General features: G+C 39.9%; 1 protein-coding gene across 2 annotated transcripts in view; it reads left to right on the top strand.

Annotated features, from left to right (window-relative positions):
- Positions 1-23600, top strand: part of LOC149213904 (protein SHOU4-like) — a 67972-nt gene extending 44372 nt beyond the window's left edge. The window contains exons 3-4 of one of the 2 annotated variants that reach the window (XM_089392126.1): positions 22246-22457; positions 23024-23600. In XM_089392126.1, the coding sequence (XP_089248252.1) occupies positions 22246-22457; positions 23024-23198 (387 nt within the window). In that variant the 3' untranslated portion in view covers positions 23199-23600. The remainder of the gene's footprint in view (positions 1-22245; positions 22458-23023) is intronic. The other variant, XM_089392127.1, reaches the window with a different exon arrangement.
- The last annotated feature ends 938 nt before the right edge of the window (positions 23601-24538 follow it).

The following is a 24538-nucleotide window of genomic DNA, read 5'->3' as shown; positions in this document are numbered from 1 at the left end:
TGATGTTATCCAGCACGTGTTCAAACAGCTCACAGAAGAGCTTCCACAACCAGACAGCTTCACAGGAGGCCATACTCTCAGTTATGTATTCGGCCTCAGTGGTGCTCAAAGCAACCAACTTTTGCTTCCTTCTCATCCAGGATATCGAAACAGAACCCAAAGAGAAACAACACACAGAAGTGCTTTTGCGATTCTCCACACTGCTTGCCCAATTAGTATCGGAATAACCATCTAGCTTCACATTTCCAACGGTGTATCTTAGACTTCAGTCCATGAGTGATTGTGCCTCGAAGATATCTCAGAAGATTCTTGGCACGAATCCAATGTAAGTGATGAGGCTCAGCGATATGTTGGCTCAACATGCTAACTGCAAAACATATATCCGGACTGGAGTTCACCAAGAACATCAATGCTACTATGAGTTGACAAAACTCAGATCGGGGTAGTCACAGGCTTGCAGTCCGCCATTCCAAATTCAGAATCCAACTCCCTCTTACTTTTGCAAATGAGAGGGTCTGTACCTGTCAGAAAGAGGTCGTCCTCATAAGGTACTAGTATGAGAGGTCTATCATCCACAACCTTAAAGCAATGGTTTGGATCGACTTCACTCTTAGTGAATCTCAACTTCATCAGATAGCTATCAATCCTCTCATACCAAGCTCGGGGTGCTTGCTTCAAACTATAGAGAGCTTTCTTCAACCTGCATACATGAGATTCCCGATCATGAATCTCAAACCCCTCGGGTTGTTCCACATCTGTGGTCTTGCTATTACATGAGGGGAATGGTCCCCTTGTAAGTTTTCCTTCGGTACATCTTGGACATGTACCTTCATGCTCTTCTTTGAATTCAGGCATCCTTGTCACCATCTGTCTTACATCGGGTAGGGCCTTACAATGAAGATGGGCAGACCTCCAGTGCCATTGAAGAGATGTGTCACATGACATGGTCCCCGTTGGACTTCCTGCTACTTGATACAAATTGCCAACCCTGACCCCAAGAGTAAAAGCATCTTTAAAATTCCTTTTCCAAGCAAGTACCTTTCCATCGATGAATGCCACCTTGTAACCTGTGTCTTCCATTGCCGAAATGGACACCAGGTTCTTCTTGAGATTAGGTACATATAGAACTTCTTGTAAATGAATCGAGTTACCCTGATCCAATTGAAGAGTAACATTCCCTACACCCTTTACGGGATAGGTGGCATCGTCTCCAAGAATAATCTCCAAGTTTGTTTCATTTTTTATCAGATTATAGAGAGCTTCCATGTATTTGGTGAAGTGCCTTGAGGCACTACTATCAGTAAGCCAATTTCCCAAAGAGTCCGGAGGAGTGGTAGTGGAGAGGGCAGATATAAGATAATACTCCTTTTGCAGAAACAACATTTGATTCTTCATACTTGGAGTTCCTGGCTTTCTTGGAGGGTCGACCATTTCCTTGTTGTCCTACATTCCTTTTTCCTTTGCCATTGTACCTGTCATTCATTCGATCATTGAAGTAGCCCCTGGAATGATTGTGATCATCATCATGTGATGTGTCCCTTCTATTTGAATACTCCTTCACAAAATGGCCATACTTATTGCAAGCAAGGCATCTGCCCTTCCTTCCACCCTTAGATCCAGACTTTCCATTGAAGTGACTTTTCGGTAGGCCACCAGACGCTTGTTGACGGATTCTCTGATAATCTTCTTCGCTTCGACTTCACCCTTGGTGTACTTGTTCTTTGGAGTAGCCGATGCATTTGATGGAGGCTTAAGGATTTTACCCTTCACGTAATTCGACACTTCTTTCTCTTCCAATGTCAGATCCAGAGACATCTTCCATCCGTGATAGTTAGACTTTTCACGGAGTTTGTCTTCAGTCGGGAAGTGGGATGAGGAACCCATTGAGCCTTTGACCTTTCCAATTGTTTTCGTTGATTGCTCTTTCACTCTAGCTTGGGCTTTGTCTTCACCTCACCTCTGATACCATGTTAATTTTAGGTACTATGCTTAGAGCAATTTACTTCAATTTTTCATATTAGCTCAATGATAATATTCAGATTAGCAATCACTTTAGCATGATAGTAAAGTGCAGATAGAACATAAACATAAATAGTAGAAGACAAGCCAAGACACGAGGACACAAGATGTGGCACCTTCCAGGGACAAACCCCAATGTGGGGAAATCCTTGATTAATTCTTCTTATGTTCTTCAATAGTTCAGTAGAGAGAGATAGTACAAATACATAAATCTGAGATTTTATGACAGTAGAACGTACTTCATTATGACAGACTTCAATCATGCTGAAGCATATCTTGATGCAACATTCCTCAAATTGCTAGCTGCTCCAGCAATTTTGGTTGCAACCTCAAACTCCCTTCACTGTGATGAATGGATGATCTGAACAATCTCCAAATAGTCCTAAGACAACAACCCCAAGGAAACCCTTGCTATGGTGCTCTGGCTTGTGGCCTAGTACATAGCAACACTAAAGATAATGTCTTCAAAACATCACCAACACAGCAACACTAACAATCATCTTAATTGTGTAGGAACATTGATCTATGGAGTAGACTCTGATATTGCTCGCTCTCATTGCACCGAGATTGTGATGGTCAATGAGATTAGGACAACGAATTTACTTTCATCAATATTGTAACCAGGAAGGAGCATATATATATATATATATATATATAGATATATACTAAGACTATTAGCAGAGTTGTTTTGATATCACTGATATACATATCAAGATTGCAAGGAGGCAAATCTGTATACTGTGAGACTAACTGTGCCAAGACAGTAAGACTCCATTCACAGAAATGCCGAGATTGACATCACAAGAATCATGACTAAGCCGAGAATAAATCTAGCCCAGAATTCATATTAATACAACGTCCTCATCCGAAGTCTTTTCTACTCCATCCATCCAAGATCTATCTTGACTGCACCTTTAATTTACAGGTATGCCGAGAATGATACTAGCACAAAATTCCTTGCGTCCTCTTGTCATGTGTTCCTTAGATCTGAGATCATACGTATTGCCATGAGACTAGCCCAGGTTCTTCTGCTCCTTATACCCATTCGAGGTAGCAGTCAAACCCTAAATAGATGCCTCTCTGTGGTGCAGATATGGGTCTCCTTTTTGCTGCGTTTGAGGGTCTCTTGTGACAGCGAGTTAAGGTCCTTTCATGACCTGCGGCTAGGGCATTTAGGACAGCGTAAGAGAGCTTCTCCTTCAGCTGTGAATAGGCCTCCTTTACTGCAGCTAGGTCTCCCTCTAGGATAGAGAATTAGGGCCTCCTTTGATCTGCGTTGAAGCTCCCTTAGACAACGTATAGAAAGCCTTCTCTTGATAGCGTTTAGGTCTTGCACTTCACTGCTAATTAGGTCTCCTCCTTGACTACGGCTAGGGCACGTTTAACGCAACTAGGGCACCTCCAAAACTGCGACTATGTCTCCTCATTTAGGACTGCGTATAGGGCTATCCTTTAGAGCTCACCTTCCACCAAAACCCAAATGAGTGGAGAGTGAGATCACAAGAGATGATTGTCAAAATGACTTGAAGACCTCTTTTATTTATAATAAAACGTTGGGGATAGGTTGGGGTAATTTGGTTGCTGGACGACCTTGACGAATTGTCACATAACACAAGTAAATTCGTATCTCCATGAATACATGTCGGAATCAGATGATGTTTAGATCAATCCTACACCTCTCTACAAGAGGAATCCAAGAAAAATATTAGCTGCCAGAAATAAGAAGACCCTCTTGGAGTTTGGCCCTAGTTGCCAATTTTAACATGAGGAGAAATCGATTTCTCTGAGTGAGCTAATAGAGAAATTCGATCTCCAGATCAAAGCTTACTAGAGGCAAAAGGGAACAACACATTTTTCCTTGCAGAGCAGATCTTTAGCTGGGACGCTGTTAATTTTAGGCAACAATGGTATGTTCTATGCTTTAGAGCAATTTTACTTCAATTTCTTTATGAGCTCAATATCAATTTCAGTTTAGCAATCACATAAACATGTAAGTAAAATGATGATAGAACATAAACATAAACAGTAGAAGACAAGCCAAGACTAGAGGACACAAGATGTGGCACCATCCAGGGACAAACCCCAATGTGGGGAAACCCTCGCTCATTGACTTACCATATCCCTGATAAGGTAGTATCTGATGTCTATCTGCTGGAGCAATCATAGAATATGGGATTCCTCAACAATCGAATTTCTTCCTGGTTGACACAGAGGATCACAGTGGTATCCATCATGTGTACAAACAGCTCACTCGAGAGCTTCCACAACCAGGCAACTTCACACGAGATCATACTCGTAGCTATGTATTCGGTCTCAGCAGTGCTTATAGCAACCGACTTCTGCTTCCTGTTCATTCTGGATATCGAAATAGAATCCAAAGAGAACCAGCACTTAGAAGTGCTCTTGCGATCCTCCACACTGCCTGCCCAGTCCACATTCAAATAATCATGTAGCTTCACATTTCCGACAGTGTATCTCAATCCATGAGAGATTGTGCCCTGAAGATTTCTCAGAAGATCCTTGGCACCAATCTAGTGAGGCTCAACCATATATGAGCTCATCATGCTAACTGCAAAACATATGTCCGGACGGAAGTTCACTAAGAACATCAACGTGAATGAGTTTATGAAACTCAAAGGCATTTCCCAAATCAGGTTCAACATCACTACCATATAACTTCTGAAAGTTAAGATCCTTGAGGTAGTCACGGGCTTGTAGTTTATCATTCCACATCCAGAATCCAACTCCCTCTTACTTCTGAGAGGGTCTGCACCTGTCAGAAATAGGTCGTCCTCAGAAGGTGCCGGTATGAGAGGTCTATCATCCACAACCTTCAAGTAATGGTTTGGATCAGTTTCACTCCTAGTGAATCTCAGCTTTATCAGACAGCTATCAAACCTCTCATACTATGCCCGGGGTGTTTTGCTTCAAGCCATAGAGGGCTTTCTTCCACCTGCATACATGAGATTCCCGATGAATCTCAAACCCCTCGGGTTGTTCCAAGCCTGTGGACTTGCTACATGAGGGGAATGGTCCCCTTGTAAGATTTTCCTTCAGTACATCTCAGACATGTACCTTCATGCTCCTTTTGAATTCAGGCATCCCAGTCACCATCTGATTCACATCGGGTAGGGCCCCATAATAGACCTCCGATGCTATAGATGAGATGTGTCAATTGACATAGTCCCCAATGGACGATCATGCAACTCGATACAAATTGCCAACCCTGAACCCATGAGTAAAAGCATCTTTGAAAATTCTATTTTCAAACACGTACCTTTCCATCGATGAATGCCACCTTAAAACCTTTGACTTCCATTGCTGAAATGGACACTAGGTTCTTCTTGCGATCAGGTACATAAAAGAGATTCTGTAAATGAATCAAGTTACCCTCATTCAATTGAGGGGTAACATTTCCTACACCCTTTTCGAGATAGGTGGCATCGGCTCCAAGCATAATCCCACGATTGTTTCCATCTCTTACCAAATTCGAGAGAGCACCCTTCTATCCAATGAAGTGCCTTGAAGCACTATAATCAATAAGCCAGATTCCCACAGAATCTGAAGGAGAGGGCCAATACAAGATAACGCTTCTTTATCTTATCAGAAACAACATTTGATTCTTCATACCTGGGGTTCCTTGCTTTCCTTGAAGAGTCAGCCGTTTCCTTGATGACCTGCATTATTTGTCATTCCTCTGATCATTGAAGATGTCCCTGGAATGATTTTTATCTTCATCAAGAGATGTGTCCCTGCCATTTGGACACTCCTTCGCATAATGGTCGAACTTATTGTAAGCAAGGCATCTACCTTTCCTTTCACCCTAAGATCCGGACTTCCCATTGAAGTGATCTATAGGTAGGCCATCAGAAGCTTCCGCTGTGCCATTCTAATAATATACTCTGCTTTGACTTCACCCTTGGTGAATTTGAAGAGGGATGAGGAATCCATTGATTCTTTTGTCCTTTCCCAACTGTCTTCAGTGATTGCTCTTTCACTCTTGCTTTGGCTTTGTCTTCACCTTAGCTCTGATTCCATGTTAATTTTAGGTATGTTCTATGCTTAGAGTAATTTATTTCAATTTTCACAGTTAGCACAATATATTTTCCAGATTAGCAATCACATCAACATTAAAGTAAATTGCAGATAGAACATAAACATAAATCGTAGAAGACAAGCCAAGACAAGAGGACACAAGATGTGGCGCTAGCCAGGGACAAACCCCAATTTGGGGAAACCCTTGATCAATTCTTCTTATATGTTCTTCAATAATTCAACAGAGAGAGAGAGAGAGATAGTACATTTACAACTTAAGTCAACACTTAGACTTTCTAGATAAGAGAATAGATCATCTCTACATGAGACCAGTTGAAGACATGCTGCTTCAACTGATTCTCCAAGGTGACTCCTTCACCTATCATTGTGCCGCATCTCGTCATCATGCTGCACCTCACCGTGCTGCACCATCCTGCACCCATCATCACATTGCTAGACCTCATGACCATGCTGTACACATCATCACATTGCTGGACCTCATGACCATGCTGTACACATCATACTGCTGCACCTTATGCTGCCATTGCTGTCCCATGTACCATACTGTTGCCCCACTGTTAGTGACACTGCCATTCCATGTTTGCCATACTGCTGTCCCATTTGCTTGCTCCATCAAGCTTCATTGCTGTCCCAAGTACCATTGCTACACTTTGTTGCACCTTGTGCTAGCTGTCCCATTTAGACATGCTGTACCTTGCTACTCTATGTACTAGCTGTCTCATCTAGACATGCTGTACCTTGTTGCTCCATGTACTAGCTGTCCCATCTAGACATGTTGTACCTTGTTGCTCCATGTACTAGCTATCCCATCTAGACATGTTGTACCTTGCTGCTCCATGCACTAGCTGCCCCATTTAGACATGTTTTACCTTGCTGCTCCATGTACTCGCTGCCCCATCTAGACATGTTGTACCTTGCTGCTCCATGGACTAGTTGTCCCATCTAGACATGTTGTACCTTGCTGTTCCATGCACTAGCTGTCCCATCTAGACATGTTGTACCTTGTTGCTCCATGCACTGTTTCATGTACTTGCTGTCCATGTATTGCATCATGTACAACTATACTGCTGTCCCACTGTAACACCTACAACACAAATAGATTTCCATGCTGTCACCTACATCACACATAGATTTCCATGCTGTTACCTACATCACACATAGGGTCCTTACGTGGCTAGGTCTCCTTTTCTAGCTGCGTATAGGTCTCTTCAATTGCTATGAATCTGGCCTCTCTTTACTGTGGACTTAGGCCTCCTTTAACTACGGATTTAGGCTTTCTTTGACTGCGGCCAGACCTCTACCTTAACCGCTGCTAGAGCTCTCCTCCATCTGCGACTGAGTCTCCTTTCCACCTGTAGCTAGGGCTTTTATCATCACTTTGTCTAGGGCTAGTTTGTGGTTCCATTTAGATCTGCGGCTAGGGCTAGGTCTCTTCTTTAAGACAACGGCTTAGGTCTCTTCTAGACCAGCGTTGAGGGCAGTTTAGAACTTCTCCTTGCTGCGCTATAGTAGTCTCCTCCATGACTACGTTAATGCTGATTAGGGCTTCTTCATTAGGGTAGCGTAGAGCCTAGGGCACTCCCTCTAGATAGCGTAGAACCTTTCTCCATTAAGGCAGCATTATCCCTTAGGATCTCTCCTCTTACTAAAACCCAAAGACAAGTAGAGAGGAAGAGATCCCAAGTGTGTGTGTCCAAATGACTTTCAAGGCACCTCTATTTATTCTAAAGCGTTGAGCACATGTGGGGTTTATTTGGTTGCTAGCCGACCTTGACGAATTGTCCCATAACACAAATAAATTCATATATTTATGAATACTTATCGGAATCGAATGATATTTAGATCAATCCTACACCTCTCAATGAGAGGGATCCAAGAAAAATATTAGTTTCCATTAATAAGATGACCCACATGGAGTTTGGCCCTAGTTGCCAATTTTAACAATACTCCTGGTTAGGCAAGTACCATACTCGACAATCACATTCCAAGGGTCCAAAATGTTAGAAAACTAGAAAGGTAGAAAGATTTTCTTATTCTTGATAATTACTTGTGATGTTTCTTACTATTATGATTCTTTATATCTTCTTTTTTTTAGTTCATCAACCAATTACCAAAGCCGCAACACATAAAACAATAGACACTAGATGTAGGCACTATGCCAGGGAAAAGTCCCCTCGAGGGGAAAACTCAGTCAAGAAACTCCTCCTTTCAGTAGTATTCTTTGAGACTCTTCACCCTAGACAAAGATCAAACTTTCCCTTCACACCAAGTTAGCCTCCTAGATCTTCGACCTCTTTCCAGCAACTTCAACTAGGTAGCAACTTCCGGCGTCAAGCAACTTCCGACAACAGTGAAACTTGGAAGACTTCGATCTCCTAATCTAGGGCATGAAACAAAGAGAGAGAGGCACCAAAAATTTGATTTTTCCTTCCTCCTTAGACTTCCTCAAACTCACACTTACTTTGGCTTCCCGACAACAGACTTAGCACTTTTCTCAGCTACAATAGATATCAAATTTCTTGTGAGAAAGTATGCTTCAAATGAATTCGATGTGCTTGTATTTAAAGGCTCCATGTGAGGTCGAATTAGTGTCCTTTATGTTGACTTGATCTCTTCTTGGCCAACTTGGTGTGGAGGATACATAAATTATATTTGACTCAATACTTAACCTTTCTACATGACTCAAAAGCCCAATATTGGTCTCTTTAAAAGTACAATGACTCTATTGACTCAAAATAAATCCTAGAAGTCATGTTAATTTTAGGATAACAATGGTATGTTCTATGCTTAGAGCAATTTTACTCCAATTTCTTTATTAGCCCAATATCAATATCAAGTTTAGCAATCACATGAACATGATAGCAAAATGTAGATAGAACATAAACAATAACAATAAAAGACTAGCCAAGACAAGAGGACACAAGATATGACACCAGTCAGGGACAAACCCCAATGTGGGGAAACCCTTGATCAATTCTTCTTATAATTCTTCAAAAGTTTAGCAGAGAGAGTACAATGTATAATATTCACTTGTCCAATTACAGTGAAAATCTGATTAGTCAAACAACAAAAACATAAAGCCCTAACTAGAAAGTCAATGTTGGTCAACCAGGCAGAATTCTTACTCAATTAAGCTTGGTCAAACCTAGTCAACTTCGGCTCCAACAACAAGTCTAATCATGCCAAAATAGTCCAAAAAAGTCCAGTCAAACCTGGTCAACAAAGGTCAATGCTACAACTAGCCCTAGCATAGTTAACGCTAGTCAAATAGGAGGTTAGATTGCCTTGGATTTTGTGCCCAAAACTGCGGTTTGCTTAAACATAATATCTCCACCCAAAACCGCACCTAAAACAGGTCAACACTTGGTCAACGCAGTCAAAAACAACGTCTACCATTTCAGTAAACTCTGGTCAACAGCTGGAACAAAAAACCCTTCCTTCCCTTCGCACGTGTGGAGAGCAGCGTCTGATTTTCGTACCCAATCAATGAAGGAGAGAGAAGATGTGAATGAGTGAAGTGTCCAAAATGAGGAGGCATCATGTATTTATATGCAAACGTTGAAGATGAATAGACGTGATTGTTCGGCTTCTGAGCCTACATGATTTTGTTGGCCGACCTTAACAATTTGTCCATAATCAAAATAAATTCATAATTTCATTTGTACATGTTAGAATGGGATGATCTTTAGATCAATCCTACACCTCTCGGAGAGAGGAATCCAATAAAAATATGAGCTGTCCAATGTGAAGTTTTGCCCTAGTTTCCAAATTTAACACTCCCTCTCAACTAGGGAGAACTTCACCTGCCAAACTGTCTGACAATCTGTACCATCACTGTCTCTGCTATGCTCTGATGAACTATGAAGAAAAAAAATGATTGAGAATGTATCATACCATTCTCCACTGACCCGAAGTCAGTCTCTAATAATAGAGAGTGTGTCATACCACTCTTAACCAACCCGAAGTCAGTTTCCATTAATCCAGATCAATATCAACATCCTAGCATAGAGAGTATGGTAGTACACAATGCGTCCATTGGTAGTACTATGGTCCCTATTCTCATTTCCCTACTCGTTGGCCATATGAGAGGTACTTCCCATGAGTCCCGGATTGTATGGGTAGGATGTGCCGACAAGAGAAGGTGAACCACTCATCTTGCTCATATGCCATAGGAGAAGGTGAACCACTCATCCTATGCACCAAAATCCACTCAAAATCGCACCAAAAACAGGTCAACGCTTGGTCAACGCAGTCAAAACAACCTCTGAAATTTTCGGTCAAATTTGGTCAACACTGAAACAAAAAAATCCTTCCTTCCCTTTGCACATGTGGAGAGCAGCGTTATATTTTTGTACCCAATCAAAGTAGGAGAGAGAAGATGAGTGAGTGAATTGTGTCCAAATGAGGATGAGGCATCATGTATTTATAGGCGAGCGTTGAGGATGAATAGACGTAACTGTTGGGCTTCTGAGCCTACATGAGTTCGCTGGCCGACCTTGACAATTTGTCCATAATATAAATAAATTCATATCTTCATTTGTACATGTTAGAATCAGATGATCTTTAGATCAATCCTACACCTCTCCGAGAGAGGAATCTAGTAAAAATATCAGTTGTCATAAATTAGATGACCCATGTGGAGTGTTGCCCTAGTTTCCAATTTTAACAGAGGCATATATTTTACAGCAGTTGCTGGGGTAGAAAAACATCAAAAATCAATAGGAAAATAGCACAAAGAAGGATGGAAAATCAAGATGTCTCTGGATTATCTTCTAGATTAGAAGAAGAATTTGCATGCTTGGCAAGTTCAACATCAACCGATGTTTGGTACATTGATATCGGGGCTTCAGCCCATATGACTGGACTACGAGAATATTTCTCGAGCTATCAAGAAGAGAAAATAGACTTCTAGATTACGATGGGAAACAAAACAAAGTTTTCTCCAGTAGGGAGAGGCACCATAGCATTTCAGACGGAAGTAGGAACCAACATCCGAGCCACTAATGTTTTGCATGTGCCCGGGTTAGGAATGAATCTAATTTCAATGTCCCAGTTACAGGACAAGGGATACAATGTATACTTCATTGGAAAGAAAGTATATGTCAAACATCTAAGCTGGAAGAAGAAGAGACAAATTGGAGCTCGAAGCAACAGATTGTATAGGTTGCAACTCGAGTCTCCAATGGCACTAATAGGTAACAATATTAATGGTGAAAAGGAACTGATTGAGTTATGGCACAGGTGAATGGGATACCTACACCATGGAGCATTGAGGATGCTGAGAGACTCTGTTACAGGAGTTCCAATTCTTAGTACTGAGCATGATGATATATGTAGAGGATGCGTACTAGGAAGTACAATAAAACAACTTTTTCCAGGAGTAAAAACAGAGTAGAGGGTGTATTGGGATTGATACACTCAGATATCTGTGGTCCAATGTCCACAAGAGCTCTTAGTGGTGGCGAATACTTCGTCACCTTTATTGATGATCACTCTAGAAAAACCTGGATCTATTTCTTAAAGACCAAGGATGAGGTCTTTGATCGGTTCAGAGAGTTTAAGGCTCTCGTTGAGAACATGACAGGGAAAAAGATAAAGGTATTGTGTTCAGATAATGGTGGAGAATATACAGACAAAGACTTCACAGATTTTTGCGCAAAAGAGGGCATCAAAAGAGAATGGACAACTCCATATAATCTGGAGCAAAATGGAGTAGCAGAGCGTAAGAATAGAACTATTGTTGGGGCGACAAAGGCTATGTTGTATGATCAGGATTTGCCTAGATTCTTATGGGCAGAAGCTTGCAACACAACAATGTATATCTAGAATAGAACTCCTTAGAGCTTTAGGGAAGAAAACACCCGAAAGTCTCTTCTCAGGGAAGAAGTCGGAAGTTAGTGATCTCAAAATATTTGGAAGTGTGACATATTGTCACATTCTAGACGAGAAGCATAGTAAACTGGATCAGACTGCAAAAAAGGGTTACCTCGTAGGATATAGAGAGACCTCGAAGGCATGCAAAATCTACATTCCTAGCAATAGGAAGATTGTAGTAAGACGGGATGCGAAGTTCATGGAGGATAGAGCTTTCAGGAAATCCCGAGAGATTCCAGTAGAAGATCAGTCAGTAGATATTCCTTTAGTCTAGCAGTAGCAGGGGCAGCAAGGAGGACAAGCAGGAAGACAAACGCTTGGAAGTAGGACAGTGACCAATACTAGTATTTCCTCAGAAGAAGGAAACCCGAGTAGTTCTCTGTAGGTGGAACGACAGGAACAGGAGGGGGATTTGATTGAGCCTCCCACAACTAGTGGCAAAATCAGTAGAGAAGTACGATAGACATTAGGGGATGCAAAGGAGTTTGTCGGAGCTCCTAGAATCGAGAAGAGGTTGTGTAGACAGCCTGACAGGTACCAAGCCTTGGTAGCACAGGTTGAAGAACCCTCTAGCTTTTAGGAAGCTATTCAACACCAAGTATGGGTGGATGCATGGTAGAAGAGTATAGTTCTATCATGACGAATGATGTCTGGGAAGTGGTACCTAGGCTAGAGGATAGATCAGTTGTAGGATCAAGATGGATCTACAAGATCAAGTATGCTGCAGATGGTAGTATAGAGAAGTACAAGGCTAGGTTCGTAGCAAAGGGGTACGCACAAAAAGAAGGAATAGACTATGAAGAGACCTTCGCCCCAGTAGCTAGATATACCAGATCCGTTATATCCCTAGCAGCTCAAATGAGATGGGAGATTCACCAGATGGATGTCAAGACAACATTCTTGAATGGGTTGTGATACAAGAAGAGGTGTATATAGAACAACCCAAAGGCTTTCATGAGAAGATAACTCATGTATTTAGGTTAAAGAAAGCCATGTATGGGCTCAAGCAGACACCCAGAGCATGGTATGGTCAGATTAATAGTTACTTACAGCAGTTGGGATTCGTCAAGAGTGATGTTGATCCCAATCTCTACTATCTAATGGTGGAGAATGAGCCACTTATTCTGCTATTATATGTGGATGACTTGTTTCTAATAGGGTCATCTAGGCTCATAAAGGACTGTAAGAAGAATCTTGAAGCAAAATTCGACATGAAGGATATGGGGTTGATGCATTATTTTCTAGGGTTGGAAGTGTGGCAAAAGGATGGGGAGATTTTCCTTGGACAAGGAAGATATGCTACAAAGATTCTGAAGAGATTCATAATGCAGGATTGTCGGCCCATGGCTATGCCCATGATCACCAATTGGAAGAAAATAGATGCATTAGGAGACAAGGAGGTGGACCCCATCTTGTACAGACAACTCATTGGATCGCTCATGTATCTGGTCAACACTAGGCAAGACATTTGCTTTGCTGTCAACACCCTTAGTCAGTTCATGGTGGAATAGAAAAGGGTGCATTGGGTAACAACTAGGCACATTCTTAGATATATGTGCGTGGAACAGTCGGATATGGGTTGAAGTACACCCAAGAAGATGATGTCAAATTGAATGGATTCACAGATGCAGATTGGGCAGGTAGATCAGTAGACCGGAAAAGTACCTCCAGGTATTGCTTCAGTGTTCGATCAGGAATGATCTCTTGGTGCAGCAGGAAGCAGAAGTTGGTAGTTCTAAGCTCAGTAGAAGCAGAATATATGGCGACCAACACAACTACGTGCGAAGCTATATGGCTTAGAAAACTGTTTGAGTTTGTTCAGGAAAAGGATGGAGGTGACCAATATTTTATGCAATAATCAGAGTTGTATTCAACTCTCTGAGTATCCAGTATTTGATGATCGGTCGAAACACATTGATATAAGATGTCACTTTATCAGAGATTGTGTTCAGTGTGGGGCAGTGCAGTTGGAACATGTCTCCACAAGAAATCAGGTAGCAGACGTATTCACAAAAGCTCTAGGAAGAGCTAAGTTCATCCAGTTCAGGGAGCATATGGGTATGGTAGAGAATCCGTTTCAGTAGCAGAAATAGATGGTTTCTCAGTTGTAGTACAGATGCAGTGTTGGCACTGGCAGGGTCAACAACAGTACAGACGCAGCATTTGCGCAGTAGTTGGTGGGCAGTAATGTTAGACATCAACATCGTAGAGGGAGATGTTACAGAACAAGGTGGTGCTTCAGTAGGGTGCATTGCTAGAGCACATTCCTCGCTAAGACGGAGTGTTGATTTTTGGTAGCATCGGATTTGCTCTAAGTCTCAAATTTTGCAAAGAGGCTTGGACACATGTATTCTACAATACCCAGAAATCGTTTTGGGAAATTCCACCCGGAGAGAGTTTTATTAAAATAATTAATTATTTTTAATGGGACCCTAAGTTTAAACTTAGGAAATTAAAATAATTAAAGGGTATTAATCTAACTGTGGATGAAACTTCTAGAAGAAGATGAAGATCAAGTCCAAATGATCTAAGCCATTGATTAGAATCTAATATGGGCTGTTGGTTCTCAACTAGAGGATTATAAGAAGGACTTCGATGGGCATTTGGAAAATACACCAGGAAGATACTCAATTACCTGAGTAAAATCGATTGTCTCACTGGTCAAAGTTCGGCAAGAGGAAATCGATTCAGAGGGAGAGTTGCAGGTGAGGAGGAGAGAGAGGGTAGCAACATCAGTTGGGAGTGCAAGAGCAGAAGACATAGAGCAACGAAGGGACACCGCAGAGGCTGTGACGCAAAGGGACAATGCAGAGGCCAACGCTGGGACTGTGCAGTCCTCACGCAGAAGTTGACGCAGTAAGACACAAAGGGGGCAATAGGTCCTCTCTTGGATCATAATCTCGCCGAGAAGTGTGAGAAAACTATTAGTAAATTTCTCAGAGAGATTCGTCTTCTATTCTGCTAGTTGTATCTTGTACATGAGATTTTTGCTGAAGATTAATAAAGAAACCCTCAACTGCTACACCGGTTTTCCTTCATTGGGTTTTTCTGGGCACAATTGTCCAAAAATAACTGTGTCATTGTGATTATACTTGTGCTAGTATTTTTCCTTGCATTTACTTTCCGCAGTATTTTAATTGTGAAGGCTACAGTAGAATTTATTTCGATATTTGCCGTAGAAACACTATGAATAACTTATTTCTGAATTAATAAGTAGAAGAAATAATATTAGTCACTGTAGTTGGATTTCTATCTAGAAATTTTCACATGGTATTAGAGCACAGATTGTAAGCAGAAGAGCTCAGAAGCAGAGAGGAAAAGGATTTCGAAATTACTGCAGAGGCAACAATTTGAAACCCTAGAGGCAACACAGTTCGAAGGCCAAGGAGGACAAAGTTTTGAGGAGAAATCGATTTATTTGAGTGAGTCGACAGAGAAATTCGATCTCTAGATCGAAGCTTACCAGAGGCAAAAGGGAGCAACATATTTTTCCTTGCAGAGCAGATCTTCAGCTGGGACACAGATATTTTGCAGCAGTTGCTGGGGCAGAAAAGCATCAAAAATCAATAGGAAAATAACACAAAGAAGGATGGAAAATCAAGATGTCTCTAGATTATCTTCTAGATTAGAAGAAGAATTCGCATGCTTGGCAAGTTCAACATCAACAGATGTTTGGTACATTGATAGTGGGGCTTCAACCCATATGACTGGAGTACGAGAATATTTCTCGAGCTATCAAGAAGAGCAAATGGACTTCCAGATTACTATGGGAAACAAAACAAAGTGTACTCTAGTAGGGAGAGGCACCATAGCATTTCAGACGGAAGCAGGAACCAACATCCGAGCCACTAATGTTTTGCATGTGCTCGGGTTAGGAATGAATCTGATTTCAGTGTCCCAATTACAGGACAAGGGATACGATGTATACTTCATTGGAAAGAAAGTATATGTCAAACATCCAAGCTGGAAGAAGAAGAGACAAATTGGAGCTCAAAGCAACAGATTGTATAGGTTGCAGCTCGAGTCTCCAATGGCACTAATAGGCAGCAATCTTAATGGTGAAAAGGAACTGAATGAGCTATGGCACAGGCGAATGGGATACCTACACCATGGAGCCTTGAGGATGCTAAGAGAGTTGTTACAAGAGTTCTAGTTCTCTGTACTGAGCATGATGATATATTAGAGGATGCGTACTAGGGAAGTATGCTAAAGCAACTTTTTGTAGGAGTAAAAATAGAACGGAGGGTGTATTGGGATTGATACACTCCAATATCTGTGGTCCAATGTCCACAAGAGCTCTTAGTGGTGGCGAATACTTCATCACCTTTATTGATGATCATTCTAGAAAACCATGGATCTATCTCTTAAAGACCAAGGATGAGGTCTTTGATCGGTTTAGAGAGTTTAAGGCTCTTATTGAGAACATGACAGGGAAAAAGATAAAGATATTGCATTCAGATAATGGTGGAGAATATATAGACAAAGACTTCACAGATTTCTGCGCAAAAGAGGGCATCAAAAGAGAATGGACAACTCCGTATAATCCAGAGCAGAATGGAGTGGCAGAGCATAAGAATAGAACTATTGTTGGGGTGACAAAGACTATGTTGTATGATCAAGATTTGCCTAGATTCTTATGGGCAGAAGCTTGCAACACAACAATGTATATCCAGAATAGAACTCTTCATAGAGATTTGGGGAAGAAAATGTCTGAAGGTGTCTTCATAGGGGAGAAGTCGGAAGTCAGTCATCTCAGAATATTCGGAAGTGTGGCATATTGTCACATTCCAGACGAGAAGCGCAGTAAAATGGATCAAACTACAGAAAAGGGGTACCTCGTAGGATATAACATACATATTATAGGACCTCATCCACAATGAAAGAATAATTGATCATGATTAAAATCTTAGAAGGCCTCTATCATCAAAAGGAAGAAACATTTGCAGGATAAGGGTCTTCAAGATCCTCTGATAGAATCTTCAAAAGAAGGTTCATAAATAAGAGCAGATGTTTCATTGGGAGTCCCATTCATGGGATTCAAGAAAGAATGATATGCAGGCAAGAAAAGATGAAGCAAGAAAGGCTACACCAATCAAGAAGAACCATCAAATGAAGCCAAGATGATCAAAGCAGAATCAAGATGAGGTATGTATACATCAAAGTTTAAGTCATGTCATCATATATATTATTGAGTCATGGGAATAGTTCTAAAGCATGATCAAGCATAAAAGGATCTCTTTCACCAATGACATGCTCAAAAGCATGTACTACAATACAAAGAAGGTCAACATGAAGAAGTGCTCCCATAAGGAGTATAAGGTGGTTGACTAATCAATCCAAGAAGAAGCAAATGAAGAAAGAGATCAAGCATGTGAAGAACACCATGGTCACAAAGAATCACTATCTGGCAAGATCCATTAAAGACATCCCTCGAAAGAAGGCATGACAACTCTGACAAAGGAAGAAAAGATCAAAGGACCCTTGACACCTATGAAGGCCTTGGAGATATTAAGGTGCAGATAATTGATTCAACTCTACAAAGATGTCATGATGAAGAAGCCATCCAAGCACTATGTGATGTTGAAGCAATATCAGAATGAAGTCATGAAGGGATACTAAATCGAAGTATGGGAACAAGCAAGTACAAATAAGCATCTATGTGATAAATATTCCGAAGCATAGTCAGATGACAAAGGAGTAGCCAGATGACGGAAGAACCTGACATATATCAAGAAGGCCACTTTCCAGAAAGGAAGCACTGACATGACAAGTCAGGAAGGAAAGTGATCGATGGCGGTGCCCTACCAAGAAGAAGTTCAAACAAAGACTTCATGACATCAAAAGAAAGAAGGAGATCAAGCAGCTGAAGGACCCACAAAGAAGAAGTTGTTGATGAATGGACAAGTCCCTAGCGAAGAGGGAGTTCTAACAAGTTCCCAATTACAAAGGAGCTTGAGCAAGTTCCTTGACAGAGGAAACTTGGGCATGTCTTCCTCAATTAAGAGGAAGAGATAGACACAACATTCTTGTCTTCACTTGGGAAGAAATAATGTAAGGATTGGGTAATCATCTGGCATCCGATACTTTTTGAGGATGTGTAGGGCATCCAAGACAAGAGTAGGCAAGAGGATTGATATTCTTTGAGGGCTAGGAACCCAAGACAAGAATAGTCCTAGAAGGTCATACTCAGTGAACACCCGGGGGGGTATGTATCTTGAGAGACAATGACTAAGGTGTCTATAAGTCATTGGTCTTGCCAACATTGTGCTCTGATCTTATTAGAGATAGAGCTGCTAGTCAAGGCCTTGCTATGAACAATGTTGGTAGATAGAGCTGTTAGTCAAGGCCTTGCTATGAACAATCTTGGTTACTATGATGCTATAACAGATGGAATGCCAATCCGGTTTCTCTTATGTGAATTCTTCAAGATTGAAAAATAGCCAAACACCTTGTAATGATCTATGAATACCTCCCTAGTTAAGATGGAGTGTTGAAGAAAGTGTAACTAGGTTCGGTCTTCATAAATGTACTTTGATATTTGTATTTATACAAGAAAAGAAATATTATTTTTGTTATATTTATCAATGAGTTTCTTGCTCATTGAAATAGGTCTAGCACATGTCAAAGTGCTATAGGTAAGTCAAAGAGTCAAAAGAAAATGTTGAAGACCCTTAAGGGCATGTTACACTATGTATACATTTGTATAAGAGTCAAAGATATCCCTCCAAGCAAAGTCACAAGTCCTCCATGCAATGACTTCACCAAAAGAAGCTAATCGAAAGAAGAAAAATGAAGTCGGCCTAAAGAAGGGACAAACCTCTATATATAGAGGCTGTCCACTCCTCCAACGACAAGCATACAAGCCTCTGAGATCAGCGAGATAAGAAGTCGAGAAAAGGGTGAAGAAAGACGAGCATAAGGAGCCTCTAGTGCAGCGAAGAAGGAGGAGACAAAACCAAAGTGTAAAGGGCTGTTCTAAGGGTAGATTACAGTCACACGTGCGAGGAAAGGAGGGCTGTCTGCGGTCACTACAACAACAATATCACAGTTGCATATTTATCTTTGTTTGGGCTAGAAACTTAGGCCTATAAGGCCTCCCACTAGAGCAAAGAAGAGGCTCTCCCAAGTGAAGGAAAAAGGAGTCAAATATACAAGGAAACCTCCCACACGTGCGAGAAACTAGGGCTGCAGTGCTGTCATATCAAGTCTGCAACTACACATCAAGAAGAAGCTCGGTTGGACAAGAGAAGGAAGGTATCTTCATAGGTGAAGGATCTCACTAAGTATCAAAGATAAGTATCTCTTCTAGAGCTCACATAAACAAGGTCTATCACCAGTTGCCAAAGGAAGGAGGACGAAGTGCCGGAAGGATGAGGATGAAGTGCCGGAAGAAGGAAGGACTTGACTTGTGCTTGGAGGATATTCTTGTCAAGGGTCTAGGGTTTGGCATTGATCAATAAGAAGCTTCAATAAGAGAAATTTATGAAAGGGTTTTCCTCTCTAAGAGAGAGAGGTTTTGCCCTGACAGAGAGCCAATATCTTGTGTTCTTGTTTCTTGTGTTTTGGTAGCAGTTTGATGAAGTAAACATACATACAATAGTAATAAGAGAAGAAGATCAAGCTAACAAGTTAAATTGAAAAAGTGCTTCACAAATTGCTATCAAGTAAAGAATCCTACTAATCTAATTGCCCTAGATTCTTCAACAATTTTGACAATACTCATTTTGTTTTTTAAGTGAATAATTTTGGATTTTTTTATTATTATTAGTTAAGTTAGGATTTGTAAATCCTTTGTAGCATATCAAGTTTCTCTTATTAATGGTTTCTTTGTTGTTCAAAATCTTATCTTTAAACTTCATAGGGATGTAAGCTTTAGTATTATTGATATTGTTAATTTAATTGTCTTTTTTTATGTTCCAATAGCTAAGCAAGCATTTGAATCTCTAGTCCAACCTCTTTTAAGCCTGTAGTGGTAGCTACTTCTCATAAAATTAATCTCGAACAGTGGAGGTAAGCATAATTTAGAGATGTTTGATATATCAAACACGGATAGGATTCAAGGTGACATAAACATAATGCTAGTCATGATCACAATTTCCAATGGGACAAGTACTTGAGCAAATTATTCAAGGTGACATAAACATAATGCTAGTCATGATCACAATGTCCAACGGGACAAGTACTTGAGCAAATGACAAAGTCTTAAGACTACAAACACACACCACTGATAGAGGTAATCATTATCTTTTATCCCCAAACACCACCCTTTTGCAGATTAATAGATCTTTTTTGTGTATTTAGTGCAGATGAATAACTATTAGTGCATTAACATTAGTTAGAATTTTTCAAAGTTGCCGGAAACGGCTACCCTAACCCCCAAAACGGCGTTTTCCCATTTCAGATCCGGATTCTGGAACGAAATGCCGGAAAAACGCCAGAAAAACGTTTTGGTGCCATTTTTTGTTTTTGGATACGGGACATTTTTTTCAAACAGCGTTTTTGTAGGAAAAACGTGCCGTTTTAGAAATTTGAAAATGTTTTCTGAAATTCTGAAACGTATTTGGAAAAATTTGAAACGTTTTACAGCAAAAAAAGGGTTTTGAAGTCTGCCCGCCGGGAACAACAAACTTAAAATTGAAAATTGGCTGCACGACTAACTTATATAATATACGCATTACGACAACCCCCGTACTCATGAATTTTTTAAAGCTCTCCTGGCATATATTGTGAAAGCAATTGCAATACCAACAGCCACACAAAAGGAAATTGCATTGTAGATAAATTATAATCTCTACAGGTGTTAGATGGAGATTTCTGTATTTTACATCTACCAATGTTTTTAGTAGACGGCCACTGCACAACACAAAAACATAAACTGATGAGTCTTGTATGGAAAAATGCTTCTATTTTTTTCAGTAAAAAAAACTTGCTTCTATTCCTATCAACTCAGCCAAAAAATACCAAGATGATAAAACAAACTCCATCAGAGTCAATTTCAAGGCAGCTTATACACCACATGTCAGTATATACTTTAAACGTTTAGTGAATGGTTATTTAATATTTTATGTACTTAGATTATGTTAATGATAGTGCATTAAGTTATTAATTAAGTACTTCAGTAATAATTAAGAATAAATAAAAAATAAGTTATACAACCTCTCTCATCTCTCACGTGTAAAAGAAGTTTTTGAATTATCTTCTCTCTCTTCTAGGTTTTTCCTGTCCATTTCCTGTGTGTGTAAATCTGATGTGAGAATGCAGGCCTGTTGCCCTCTAAGTTCTAACTTGGACCATAAATCAGATCTGAAATTTCTTGCAGATCACTGTGATATTGCTGAGAAATTAGCTTTTATGAATAGGACAGCCAAGCATGAGGTAAAATGAACCTCTGCAAGTGATTTCCAAGAAGGTTTAGGTCATATTGCCACTGAAATTAGTCCATATCAGTGCTGTTTTGAAGAATCAGGAAGGCAAGATAAGACCATCTTGGTTTTAGCCAAGATATTTGATGATGCTCACTTGGATGAGATTCCTTAGCCAAGGCCTGATAACAAAATTTCAAATTTTCATCATTTCAAATTTTCAAAACATGAACAAAGAAATGAAATCTGCTCATTGCTATGATATTTGGACAGGGTTTCGTTGGCTCTTCTAAAGCATGAAACAAATATTTTTCAAGATATTCACCACTGGGATGTGTCATGCAACTGAATTTGTCCTATCCTCTGTCATTTAGCTATTTCAGAAGACAGAAACTAAGAATCACGGAGCACTACAAAATAAATTAACTTGTTAACTGGCATTCGACTGCTGAAAAAGAATCAAGCATAGGCCACCTAGTTAGAGAAGTATAACAAATAACATTGGACTTGAATGTTTATGGCATATGTTGAATTGATGATGATGAATCATGATAGATCATAGATGATAATCTAGATTTTGAAATATGAATGGTAATATGAAATTTTTATTTTTAAAATATATATATATATATATGTGCCGTTTCCTGCCGTATCGTATCCAGATTTTTTGAAAATTTTCCGTATCCGTTTCAAACTCCGTACCCGTATCCGTTCCCGTATCCGTTCCCTTATCCGTTTTCTGGTAACTTAGGAATTTTGCACACAAGTTGTAGGGTTTTAGGATCTTTCAGTATCTCCACCGACTAAAGCTCTATGGTCTGTGCTAAGAGCCTCCTTGAAATGAAATTAATTTTTAGTTGGTGTTTAACTCTTTGTCAAGTAGTCATAATAAATTCATTTTCTTTGACTTTCCAGTGCATATTGGTTATGGCAGAGAAACACAACAGATTTTTATATATCAGAATTGGAATCTGGTTTGAGAGCATTGGTCAAAGCTGGTCACTGTTCAAAAGTTACTCCATACGTTGACGAAACTACTATCATTGATATTGCCAGTAAGAGAAAGGAGTTGTCCTCTACCTTCATAAATTGGCTGCGGGAAAGAAATCTTCCTAGCAATGTACGTAAGATGCGTCTTAAGGAGGGGTAAGCAACCACTCTTAGATCAGCACGCTATGTTTCTTTGTTTTCCTATCCTGGATTGTGCATCTCTTGTGTAATTACTAGTAAGCAAATTTGCCTCATGTAGTTCAAGGTTTGGTGGGAAACTTATATAGAATGAAAACCTAATATACAGAAAAGTAGCATCGATCTGTTGTCTCTTACGATTGATAGGTAGAGTTTGCTTAGAAAATTTCCTGACCAAATTTTAGGTAATGGCATTTCGACAAATCAAAATCATTGTCATCCATAAAAGCCGGTCTGGTACTTGATTTAGACAATGGCAGCCCTTGGCATCTTTAGACTTGTTCACTTAAACTTGTATACAATGCTCTCATAGGTAGACTTCCAAAAAATGCTGGAGATGAACAGGTGGAACAACTTAGTTGAATGTTATGGATACTTGATGAGAAAATTAGCTCTCCCATGTACAAGTCAGGAGATAAACCTTATTTCTTTTGAATATAATCCACTCTGTGGAAACAGTGTTTGGCATATTTGAAATTATACCTTTTTGACTTAGTTGGAATATGATTTTGTCTATTTGGCAGATACATTAAAGAAGGAAGTACGATCAGTGTAATGGGCATAGTTCAACGAAATGATAATGAGCTTATGATTGTTCCTCCATTAGAACCAATTTCTACCGGATGCGAGTGGAGAAGGTTTCTTCTGCCTGTAAAAATTGAAGGAATTGTTTTGAGATGTGAGGATAATACAGCATAAAATGTTTTACTTGTGTGGATAGATGTCATTTGCTATACAGTTGAAACTTCACTAGCCTGATTTAACACTCCCTAGTTTATCTCCTTCAGTAAGATACAGCTCGTTTAAATGAGGATTGAAATGTTGGCTTTGTAAATAGTAAAGTTACGGAACACCACCTCAACAGTCTCAACTTAATTAGGATTCCTAGTAGCAGTATGGAATTTTGGTTTGCTTTTAAGGGAGGGAGGAAGTGAATTCACATGCTCTTAAGAATATGAAAACTGGACACCTTTTAATGTTGTTTTCAGCCATAAGGCTTCTTAATCTCATTAGTGATAACTGATCATTCATAATAGGCGGATGGCTGTTTGGTTAACGCTGAAGACAAATGAAATACAATACTTCTTGACATTGTGAGAAGTATGACCTCCAACTTTATTAGTGTTAGCTATATATGCATAAGGCATTACTCCAAACACACACGACCACATCAAAGATGCAGAGAATGCTACACTGGAATCAGAGAGTAAATATTGCTTGTACCCTTCTTTTGTGAAATACTTCGTAATGATTCGTGAGAGACTTTCAGCATGTGGTGTTCTGTAAGGAAATCTGTTGTACTATTAATGAGTGCTGTGTACAAATATAACACGTTGATACTAAATTCTGTGGCGAACAGAGCTATCCGTCCATTTATGGGCGGGGAAGTATATGCCACCCCTTCCATTACTGCCACCCCTCCCATTACTGGAATGGTGCGAGATTCATTATGAATGTTCTTTCTCGTAAGATAGTGTTATTGGAAAGCTCAATGCAATGGTTATATTGAAAGCAGTCTCATTACATGGATATAGTAACACTATTTATAATTATGGGTTAATAAAAGGGAGTTCACAAGACATGCTGAAGTTTTTAGCCATCTACATATTGGGAGATTCATTAGGAATGTCTTTTCTCATAGGATAGTGTGAATGTTTTTTTTCGTAAGATATAATGTTATTTGAAAGTTCAATGCACTGGTAATTTTGAATGCAATCTCATTATAGGGATAGGGATATTCCATTATAGTAACATTGTTTACAATTATGGATATTATATAAATAACAAAAGAGGGCTTACAAGACCTACAAACGCTTTTAGCCATTTACATATTGCAGTGACAATGGGAGTTATTACTTCCACATGTGGACTTGCACCTCAAATTGAGCGTTGGGGTTGGACGAACTTTTGATGTGGATAATCTTCAGCAATCCACTTTTATCTCATTTATCAATATATTATAAAATAGTGTTACTTGAAAGCTCAATGCAGTGGTGGGGTTGGACAAAATTTTGATGTCGGTAATCTTCCACAAATTA

This window comes from Pinus tabuliformis, chromosome 1_1, assembly GCF_031772625.1.
Source record: "Pinus tabuliformis cultivar Carrire ecotype Pingquan chromosome 1_1, CPIR1, whole genome shotgun sequence".
Lineage (NCBI taxonomy): Eukaryota > Viridiplantae > Streptophyta > Pinopsida > Pinales > Pinaceae > Pinus > Pinus tabuliformis.
This window is presented reverse-complemented; position numbering and strand designations above follow the sequence as displayed.